Source organism: Ochlerotatus camptorhynchus, unplaced genomic scaffold, assembly GCF_037179485.1.
Source record: "Ochlerotatus camptorhynchus isolate MF236.1 unplaced genomic scaffold, CSIRO-AGI_Acam_v1.1 ptg000363l, whole genome shotgun sequence".
NCBI lineage: Eukaryota > Metazoa > Arthropoda > Insecta > Diptera > Culicidae > Ochlerotatus > Ochlerotatus camptorhynchus.
In genome coordinates this window covers 243,259-255,111 of record NW_027040851.1, presented here as the reverse complement: position 1 = coordinate 255,111, position 11,853 = coordinate 243,259, and the positions used below count along the sequence as shown (strand labels likewise).

The 11,853-nt window shown below is 40.2% G+C and overlaps 1 protein-coding gene across 1 annotated transcript; it reads left to right on the top strand.

The window, feature by feature from the left end:
• Positions 1–502: 502 nt before the first annotated feature.
• LOC135709769 (uncharacterized) lies at positions 503–4,633 on the top strand. The gene is made up of 6 exons (XM_065232153.1): positions 503–551; positions 2,536–2,988; positions 3,049–3,204; positions 3,267–3,392; positions 3,451–3,890; positions 4,299–4,633. Exons 1-6 carry the CDS (start codon positions 503–505, stop codon positions 4,626–4,628), a joined length of 1,554 nt encoding a protein of 517 aa, XP_065088225.1. The 3' UTR covers positions 4,629–4,633.
• Positions 4,634–11,853: the final 7,220 nt, after the last annotated feature.

Sequence of the window (11,853 nt, the reverse complement as noted above, 5' to 3'; positions counted from 1 at the left end):
AAATATATTGTGTGAATTTATGTTTGACCAACACATTTCAGTTAACGTATGCAGATCGTGTCGCATTGTTATCTGTCTGAAAAACCGCAGAGTTTATACATCTCAGAGGATCAACTAATGTACGCCATTCACCAGGTTCACTGACGTTCCCATCACAATCCCTCCTAGCTCTGGACAGCCGTTGATTGAAGTTGTCTTGAATTGGAGGTAGGTCAACACCTGGATATGGCCGGAGCAAGTTATTCTTAAGAGGAAATGCAGCACCCCCAACAATGAAATACGGCATCACTTCATTTGAGCCTGGTAACTTGCCCGGTCCTGGCAAATCCTACTCGCCATTCACCAATCGCCTCCCAAATTCAGAATGTTCGGACTTTTTCTTTTAAATACATATTAAATCTTCTACCAAAACAAACGAGATTATGCTACTGTCAAAACGTAACGCGTGACGCATGATTGTGACCAAGCACTGCGTCAATGCGTCCGTCAGCATTTTTAGTACATGACGGATGCGTTGACGCTGACGGTGACGGTGACGGTGACGGACTATTGTGGGTGGCCCTTAAAGGGGATGCATATAAGTAAGTCGGTAAAAAAAATCATGGGTTGGTATAAGCACACATTAATTATTTTTTTTGCTTGTTTTCAGGGCATTAAAATATACTGGGCTGGCCACAGAGTATTTCATTTGTTTATTGCGGAGTCTACCTGATTCAACGTGGTCGTAAAGCTTCTCAGAGAACAGTAACCAACTTCTGTGATTTGACGTGCAGATGACGTAGATTTTTGAATGTCATTCTAAGGTGCCCACTTAGAAAAATTCATGTAAATTTAGGTGCTCTGAGAGTGACATATACAAGCGCCAATTTTGACATAAATTTGAGTAATAACAGACGCAAAATATAGCTCAACCAAACGTACGAGCGTTTCAGAATATTTATTATCAATTACCTATTTGTCCCAAACACGTTCTTTGTATCGCTGCTGAAAGTTGACATTAATCACAATATTGTTTTTTGCAATAATTTATTTAAAAAAAATGCATTCAAATTAATATAGTCGATTAGGGGCGAAACGAACACCTCTACACTGAACCAAAATATCCGCAATACTTCGAATGATTATTGCATTGCTCGAGACCTTTAACAATATGCATTCGAATTTCAGATGATTTTCTTATGGCTGAATTCGTCGTCAGATGATGAACATCCATATGACTGTCATCCAAATACAGGATGATTTTCGTTTGAAAATTAGCTATAAAACATACGGCACTCAGAGGATAAACATTTAAGAATAGTGTGACATGCAAGTGCTTTTAATTAGATTTATAATTTGATAATCTACAATTCCATACTGAATAGCCATTATAAGCCATTCCATTATGCATACAAAAAAATTTCGTGGTGGAGAAAACCTCCTCCACCACGAATTAGCCAAACATTGGTTTTCATCCTTTACCTATGTTCGTAACAGCTCTGATAGCGATGCATATGCTTCCAACTCGCTTGTCAGCTCTGATCAGCAAATGACGTTCGATAGAATTATTTACATCATCGTTTTGAATGATTTGCGTTATGGGGCTGAACCAATACCATATGCATTTCCATTTAGTATGACAGTCACTCTGCAGAGAGCATTACGCATTTCAACTGAAGACCCTATCCCTTCTCATAACAAGTTTCATCCTGTATTCGAGAGGAAAATCATCTGACTTCAAAACAACCGTCATCCGGTTGTAGCTATCATTCGAAAAAGCGATTTCGGTGTTTTGTTTTGAATGGTCTGAGGTTTCATTCGATCAGGGGATGATGTTTCTGTACAGTGTAGTAGGGGCAAAATGAACACCACTTGTTTCTGGAATGTAACCTCAACGGCCACTTTGTTTACTTGTTTACCTACGCAGTGTTTTGGTGGCAGTGATGGTGCGAACGTACAAAAGACAATCGGGAAGGCAGCAGTGGTCCAAAACGGCCATAGAAGCGGCCATAGATTCTGTCCGCCGGAGTGAAACGTCCATCAAACGAGCAGCCAAGGACCATGGAATTCCAAGACCTACGCTGATCCACTATTTGAAAACTGCAGAAGTACTGGGCCCACGGTGCTCCTCTGACCGTTATTATAAAAAAAATTAGTTCCATCAAAAGTGAGTATACCAATCGATTCGTTAGATCATTCTGCATCTCTGAACCAAATTTAAAAAAAAATCGTAGGGCGCATTTTCGAGTTACGCCCTTTTAAAGGCGTAACTGCATAAATCTCACTGAAAACAGGGAAATTCCATAACGTATTCTTATTTTACATGCACAAATCGCAACACACGCTGTTTTTTTTAGTGAACACAAGTAGGCATTGACAAACGTTATTGACAAACGTGCCTTTTGTGAGTTGCAGCGCGCTTTGTTTTGCTTGAAATTTTAACATGGATAATCACGCAATCAACAAAAAAAATGTGCATTTTATGCCTTTCAAATAAAAAAAACGTTAGACCGATCTCCAGTGCAATACGTCAAGTGATTAGGGGTCATTACTTAGGCGATATTGATGTTCGCGAGTGGTATTATCCGTCCTCAATATGTGCCAAGTGTCGGATTTATTGCAGCCCTGTAAATGGAAATAGCAGAAAAGTGGTCCTACATAAATACAAGTTTAACTATTCTAAGAGTACAAGAACAAATTCAAAGTGCACTTGTGAAGTTTGTGAGGCTGCCCAGCTAAAGTATGGTAAAAATCTACCGGGAACAGTTCCTAGAAAGGAAAACCAACGTAAATCAAAACCGAGCAATTTAAGCACTACTAAAGTCATACGCGAGGTCATACGCATGTGTAATACTTGTCTAACGGAAATCGGACGAGGGAACAATCACGTTTGTACTGTCACTGAGCGTTCAGAAAATTTAGCAAGAATTCTGAAAGAAAATTATTCTTCACCAAAGGCATCAGAAGCAGCTGTGTCAAAGTTTCTAGCCGAAAAAGTCTCAACTTCTGGTAAAACAGCAACTGATGTATTTCAGAATGTAGCTTTAACGTTTTATTTAATTCGTACAGGTTCTGAAAACATTCGCTTATCAAATCGTCGAGGAAAACCATCCGTATTTCTAAAAGCTAATTCTAATGTTTCTTTGAAAGAACGGAAACGCATGCGGACGGAAGATATGTTCAAAGTGAAGACGGAGAATAACTTGAGCATGCGGAAGACTCTTGGTAATATTTTATTTAGGATTTGCCGAAGCTTTTGATTTGCTTATTGGTTAGTTGATTTACAGGCATCATGAAAGGTTTAAAACGAGGTGGAGTGAGCTTTGAAACTGGCTTAAAAGGAAAGCTTTCCAAACTGAACTCACAGCTTGGAGATTTATTTAGTATTGTAGAGCTAGGAGAAGTAGCCAAAGGTAAAACTCAAAAAGGTACATATTATAAAGAAATCTAAATTAAAATGCTCTTTTCTAGCTGAAAACGTCCATCTTGGTCAATACGCTGATGTTCCAGTTATATTTTGTAATAATATACCTGAGTTACTTCAACGAATCAAGAAAAGTAGACACGCCAGTGAGGAAGAACTTTTCATAAAGCTTGGTATCGACGGTGGAGGAGGATTTTTTAAGATCACTCTCTCTCTCTCTGTTGTATCCAAAACCCAAAATAATTCCGCAGATTATTTTAAAGACAGCGGCGTGAAACGCCTTCATATTTTGGCATTGGCTCCAAATCTTGCCGAAAAATATGAATATATTTTTCTAATCTGGAATGGTCTTTTGAAGCTCTTGGAATCGATTATTGCCGGTGATTTGAAGATCATTAACGTGATTATTGGAATAATGGCGCATTCATCTACACACCCCTGTCCATATTGTGTAACAGAAAAATCAAACCTTGCATTGCTAAGTGGAGTGCCCCGAACGATTGGAAACATTCGAGAAAATTCCAATAAAGACCCATGTTCCAAAAATCGTAAAAAATATGCTAGCTGCATTAAACCACCGCTGGTTTTCGGCCAAGACAGCACTCCTATTTTGCTGGTATGCCCTCCACCTCCACTTCACGTGACACTTGGGATCGTGAACATGGTTTTTCAAGCAGTGGAGAAACAAAGTCCAGACTGGGCAGATTTATGGATCGAAAAGGCTCATGTACGACATCAACAGCGAACATACGGTTTTACAGGACGAGCATGTCACAGTCTCCTTGATGCTGTCGATGTTCTCCGAGAAAACGAAGATTTGCTAAACTATGTTGATGTAAGGTACAGTTGTTTTTAGATCAGCAGGTATAAAACTAATGACTGTTACTTTTTATAGGTCCTGAAACACTTTCAAAATGCGTACAAGAAATGCTTCTCATTCGAACTTGTACCCGGATTTGAAGAAGATATTAATAAGTTTGTCGAATACTGGGAAATGTTGCATCTACCAAAATCGTCCAAATACCATATAACCAAGTTTCACGTGAAAGAATTTTGTAACGCAACTGGACAAGGTTTGGGTTGGCACAACGAGCAGGCGTCCGAATCGGTTCACAGCGACTTTTTATTGACTTGGGAAAGATACAAGACCACGAAAACATCAAAGATATACAAATCTCAACTTCTGCGTGCTGTCGTTGACTACAATAGTGGTCATTTGTGTTAAACCACTTTGAGATTCATTAATTATATTTAGGTTTATTAGGTTATAGTTAATTTAGGTTTATTAGTTTACAGCTATTTAAATAAAACTTAAGCCTTAAATTAACGTACAAAACCCTTTTTAATTCCAAAAATTAGCAACCATGAACACTCTGCAATCGACATTTCATGTCATGTTGCATGCAAAATAAGCATATGTGATGGCATTTCACTGTTTTTAGTGAGATTTATGCAGTTACGCCTTTAAAAGGGCGCAACTCAAAAATTAGCCCTACGATTTTTTTAAAATTTGTTTCAGAGATGCAGAATGATCTAATGAATCGATTGGTATACTCACTTTTGATGGAACTAAATTTTTTTAAATAACGGTCAGAGGAGCACCGTGGGGCCAGGAGGTGAAGCAAATCGGTTCATTCAAAACAGTTTTCATACCTGCCGAGGAAGCTGTTTTAATGGCCCACATTTTGGACTTTGAGGTTCGATGCTACGGTATTACCACCCGTGACATCCGGAGCCTTGCCTTCCAGCTGGCCGAACGCAACGGGAAAGCACATGTTTTCAATACGAAGACACAGCTGGCTGGTTGGGATTGGCTTCACGGTTTTCGGAAGCGTCATCCCAAACTCTCGCTCCGTACTCCTGAGGCTACCTCAGCTGCAAGGTTGCAAGCATTCAACAAGATAGCGGTCGACAACTTCTTCGATGTGCTGCATCGTGAAATGGACGGAGGCAAATTCAGTGCCAGCAGGATTTTCAACGTTGATGAAACCTCTGTGCTCACCGTTAGTTGTACACATTTTCAAATAAAATGCATGTTTTGACTCATTTTGTATTCTTAGGTGCAAACGAAACGTTCCAAAGTGTTTGCCTTGAAAGGCCGACGTCAGGTAGGAGCTGTGACATCGGCGGAAAGAGGGCTACTTTCCACTGCAAGCAACGGGACAAATACTGCCACCTATGATGATATTCCCTAGGGCCCGTTTGACTACCAGTCTTATGGAAGGTGCTCCACCAGACACGGTATTTGTCTGCAACTCTTCCTCTACAGCTACAGCCTCTCAACATAAGCTACATGGGGCCGCTCAAGACGTCTTTCTCGAAGGAAGTGGAGAGTTTCCTCAAATGCAATCCTGGTAGGGTTGTCACCCTGAACGAAATCAGCCGGTTTTTCGGTTCGGCTTTCATGAAGACTTCTAACGCGGCTCTTGGTGTCAACGGATTCCGTAAGGCAGGAATTTTTCCGCTGAACCGGTTTATCTTCAACGATAATGATTTTGCGCCGGCTGACATAACGGACGTTCTTCCAGCAGACCCAGAAACCGATCGTTCAAACAATGAACTTGGTGACGAAGCTCTTGAATCCAACGCAGCCGATACTGAAGCAGGACCTTCGCGAATGCACAATGAGGTAGGAGATATCAACGATTCACTGTCAAACGAAAAGGAAAATATCGCTCCACAAGGGATTGTAAAAGTGGATGCTAACAACATGCTGACTCCGAAAGCTACTTTGGCGCCGTTGGATTCGAATGTTCCAGCCGGTTTGTCTGTCCGAAGCATCTTCAAAGTGTCTCCTGCAGAAATCCTACCGCTACCGAAAACAGTTACCAGAGAAGTTGGCGGTGGACGAAAGAGGGAGAAAGCTCGAAACATAACGTCAAGCCCCAGCCGAAATGAGTTGAAGTCATCTCAGGTATTGAAGGCTATTGATCAGCTAAAGAAGGTGATCAAAGCTGAAACAAGACACATTTCTAACAGTGATGCCGAAACACCCAAACGCAAACGAGGACGTCCGAAAGGAAAGAGCAATCAAACTAAAACAGTGTTTGCTCAAGATACGCTCTGCGAAGTATGTGGCTGTTGTTTCAGTTCTTCTGACAAAGGATAGGATTGGATCAAATGGGGGGAGGTAGCTCATCGATTCTTCCGGTTCGCCTCCTAGCATCGTGCTATAAGGTACCAGGCGATAACCAGGGTAGTTGATCGATAGCTCGATGACGTCATTTCGTTGGCGTCTGCAATGGGAAATTCTCATAGCAGGCGTTGACGATGGGACGTTGTCGAGTTGTTGAATAGCAACTATCGTGGTAACTCACCGATTACCTGTCGATCTGCCAAATTTGGAAAGACGTCTGCATTGAATTGTCTCATATAATAATATTCCGCCCACTATATCACAAGAAATTGCGAGTAGCTGAGTGGAATGGAGATAAGTTAAGCATTGGGTACAGGACCAAGTCTCCCCTGGGTGGTGCCAGAAGATGAGTGCAATAGAATCATCAAGTTGCCATAAGGCACGGAATGAGACTATTGCATGGCTGGGTAGTCAAAGTCTTCCATTCGTTAGTCATTTCAGGTGGATTAGAACAGGTTTAGGTTTAGGGTGGGCGTTGGCCAGATTTGGATTTTTCAGCTATAATCCTAAATAGGACCTAGATTATTTAATACACTAGTAACCTCAACTTCTGTCACAATGTTTCATTGTGACTAATCAACACTCAATGGGTAAAATATCAAATTTGCGGTAAATTTGAAAAAAGGGAACTTGGAGTGTAGAGTGCACTGCCCACTGGACGATTCTGAAGCCTGACCAAGTGAGTGGGTTACGGGTTTATTTGATTGTACGTCATTTCCAAGTTACATAGATACATTCATACCATTGGCATTTTGTATTTGATACAGATACATGGATTTGATGTACAGATACATTCATACCATTGGCATTTTGTATTTGAGATAAGACAGAGACAGGATGCGGAGGGCCTGCTTAGGGGGAGCGTAACCCATGTTATGGCTTCCATTTATTAAATAGTTCAGATAGGCTGGAAATGATAGGTTCATGGTGAGAAAATGTACCATATGGTGCCCGTTCACTGATCAAAATTAGATTCAAATCGTCAGGCCCTGCCCTGGAATAAGGGAATTGACGATGATTTGTCAAGTTTCATTTTGCATTTGCATATAATTGTAAGTTTAGGTTTGCTTTTGTAATTGTAAGATAGATAGTTTGCCTCAATTGAAACATTGAGTTAAACATGACGAATCATACCTCTAAAATAGTAGTAGTTACAGTGCCGCATTATCTAACTTTTGTTTTGTTTGTTTACATATAACTAATACTAATACCTCCTTGTTTTCTCTCTAATTTGTCTACTATGTCCCACCATCACGATGAGAGATGAGCTACCGTACATGGTACACGCTCATATACACTCCCAAAATAGTATGCCGCAAGTAAGTATATCACAGAGGCAACTAAAGATCCAGAAACAAAAACCGAAAACGCTGAACGGCAGATTGGTTTACAGTGGTCGACCAGGGTGTGTGCTGATAAATTACAAAATTACAATTACATCATTATTTCATACATCAGCTTGAATTGCGTTGATCGATATTACATTTTTATTGCTGTGCACTACACCACCGGAGCCAGCAAAGTTCAACAATCCATCGTTGCTTATGCCTTTGTTGTCGTTTGGAACCAGTTTTGAGAGGTAGGTGACGATTGTGCGTATTTCTCGCGTAAATTTTGAAAAGGGCCTAGCTTGAACAATACGTAAAGAGCAAATTGAAACATTGTACGTCGCGTGAAAGTGGAACTTAATGAAGGCCTAAGTACTTTTTCGTAGTTTTTAGTTTTCGGATTTGAAAGATCGTCGGTTACAGTGGCCTGCTTACTGAGCAGAAAAACGCGGTCCCAGGTCCTTACATATCAAAGAGATTTATGGTAAAATCGCTTGTGTATCGTGTATTTTGCGAAACTCGTTGTTGTCGTTGGTTCCGGGTTTGAATGGATACACAAATTTGAGCAACGGTATTATGTGATATGAGGGGCTCGGTGGCCTTAGAGCAACCGTTTTTGCTTACTGAGCAGAACATCATGAGTCTATTCTCAGGCCCATCCACAATCAAGATTCGTCAATCGTTTTATTTGTTAATATGACTACATGGTAATAACAGCAACTCGGTGATTAAAAAGGTGCTCGTCTGCCTAGTGGCAAACGTTTTTGCTTACTGAGCAGAAGACCGTGGGTTTAGTCCCAAGCTCCTTCGCGTTATATGATCGTTAGGACATCAATTCAGCTTATCGTTTACCAAAACGAACCCTGCTGCAAACCCAACCCTCTTATCCAACATCCCAGTGATTCCTCGTGGAAGTGCAGAGGTGTTCTCGGCTTCCATCAAAGCGAGTGTCATGTCAACACAATCCTTCCCATTCCTTTCTTGACCTGTGTTCGGGCGCGGCCGGCGCTGGTATTGCCTAATTTAAGATCACCAGTTTTTACACATTGAGAATGATTGCTAGTCCCAAGCATCGTCTATTGGTTCTCTGTGTAATTACAGCTGATCTGGCAATAACAGAGTAGCAACCGTGGGCGGTCAATCAAGCTCAAGCAAGCTCATGCAAGCTCAAAGGATAGGATTGGATCAAATGTTCCAAGTGCTGCTTGTGGTTCCATGAATGCCAGGACTCTCGCTACCCTTCGTGTGCCTTTCAGTAAGGCATCAACTTGTAGCTAATCTTCATTATGTGATTGTTCATGAATTGGTTTTATTTTCTTTATTTCGGTAACATCACCAGAGGTGTGTTCGCCAATGAAATTGAATTGAATTAAATAAAAATCTGTTACTGTTTTGGTTGAAATCTGATTAGTTTTACTTAAAAACTTACTAAACTGACCCCACTGTCAATCATAGTTTCAATAATAGTTTTAGAATCGGGCTCTCATCATGTCAATCAATTGCCGTGATTCAATAACTACTTAGTTTACAGGGCACTTTTCGGTATGTAAGCACCTCTCGTTAAGGTAGTTAATCATGAGCATTTTCCATTAGACCCCCTATACCAAATGAACTTATGCTACATACTCTTTTGGAGTTGCTTATTGACCTATACGAAGTAAAGCTTAAGAAATGTCTCCCCTATGTTCTCGTTTTTCTATGTATGCATGTGTGTGTATGTGTGTGTGTGAGGGTTGTATGTATGTGGGAGGGATGGGGACATGTTCGCGTAGGTATGTACATATGTTATAGAGTCAATTTCTGAGTCTAATCCAGTTTTTAGCAAGGTGTCCAGTATGCCCCATAAGGGTGTTCATTTCGCCCCGTACCCCATCCACCAACCCGGTTTACAAAGAAGTTTTCAAATTGTTTTTACAGACTTAAATTCACTCTTTTATTGCTGAAAACGATTGGAGTGTATAGTATAAGGATATTATTTGACGTTTGACTATTTATCTCCGACAATTACGGGTATTTTACACTCATAAAATGTATTTCCCTTAAGTGTTCATTATGCCCCTAATTCCCCTACAATACGAAAACGGAAACAAAACTGCATAACCAATTTTACATTATCATAACATTTAAAAAATCAATATTATTTATTGGTAGTAACAATTTCGATCAGCGCTAGCTGCGATCGCTGGAACATTTCAACCAAAAGAATTGTATCAGCCGAACTGGCGTGAAATTTCTCATGTTCTTTCCAACGCAAGGCTGGATTCATTGTCAGAGTTATTCCTCCCAAATGCATCTCCACCATTATTTTTGGCCCATTTTTTATTCATGGCTAACAGAAGTTTGCATGATTTTTTCGTTAGTTTGACTAAATGTGCAATTAAATAATATAATAAAATAGGTATTTCGCTATGAATGACCAAAAATCAGCAAAAAATATCCCGAGGCATCGTTTGAGTGGACATTCCCTGGGTTTAAACCGTAAAAATGGTAGAAACGATTTTTTCCTGAAATTGGTCAACATTTTCAGTAGGCTGTGTAATTTTTCCAAATAATGTTTTTTGTTCGGTTGCTTCTGTCAAAAAACAGTCCTAACGCCATCTGAACGGCGTGATCTGGAACTATTTATTTTTTCAAAAGATAGTCCTTATCCACCTGAACAACTTTGCCTGAGCCACCAAACCAAACCATGGCTGTAGCAAAAATTAAAACTACGTGAGAGCTTTTGTTGAACATATCATTAGGCTACCCTGCTCAGAAGTAACAATCCGTTTTTTTTTTTGTAATAACTTAACCTTTCCTAAAAATGAGAAAGGTAAAAATTCAAGGGAAACTGTAGAATTAGGGCAGCCCATAGATTATGCTACATCGTTTCGGTGATTACACAACCCATTGTAATGTAATATCATTTCGGTGATTACACTTGTTCTTGCCAAAGCTATTCGAAATACTTGGGGACATAAATTAGCTTTGGCATTGTAATTCATTTCATACCTCGGAGGCGAAATGCTGGCGCTGAGTGTCATCAACATCACAGATAATCTCGAATCACTTATACCAACGCCATTTCAATGATACCGTTACCAAAAAAAAGTTGCCTTTCGTCTGCTCTGGTCTTCTGCTGTGGCCCCTTAGTGCTATTTTACCATAAGGTTAACAGTGGAGCCACGGCCTACTATGCAGAAGACGGCGGAATCGATTCGTGATCTGGTGGAAACTTATTTCGGGTTGGTTGATGATCCTCCAATCATTTCACTGATTGATCGATTGCGATCTACTGTTCTCTTCACACGTGTGAAATTCAGTTTAATTTCAATTCCATAACGTTGAATAATCCTCTACTACAACAATTATTGCAATTATCAACTGAAGGTCAAAATCACCCATAATGATACGGATGAACTTCGATCACATGCACGGAGACCAATTGAGTTTGGTGCAGGCATACAACCGATGAGTCGAATTGGACTACAGTTATCTTTCACTGGTTTTTCGGCGTGTGATTGCCTCTCACTCCAAAGGGCCTGGGTTCAATCCCAGTCGGCGTCGTCGGGATTTTCTAAGGCATGCAATCTCTGATCATGCCGAAAGTAAAGCCGTTGGTCACTAGTCTATTAGTTTGATGGGTCGATAGGTTGAATCCAGGTGTGGGAGTTGCCTCCCTGGCGTCGGTAGCATTGGTACTCAGTATGGAAAACAAAATTGACGGAAAACAAATTAAGGGAAAAAAATCATTCACACTTGACTTGGGATGGTTTTTAAAGGAGTCAATTATTATTTTTCATGCCGCCCACAAACTCACCGTTCAATAATAACCTACCTCACCTAATAATAACCTTTGCTTATGGTCTTACTTCTTTTCGCATAAGTTCGCATATCAATTATTACTGTATGTATATATTTTAAGAATACCGTAAAATAAACAAACCGAAGAAGAGAATTTCCTGCCAAAACACCTCCTCACCTGTTTCCATGAGGATCTATTTATT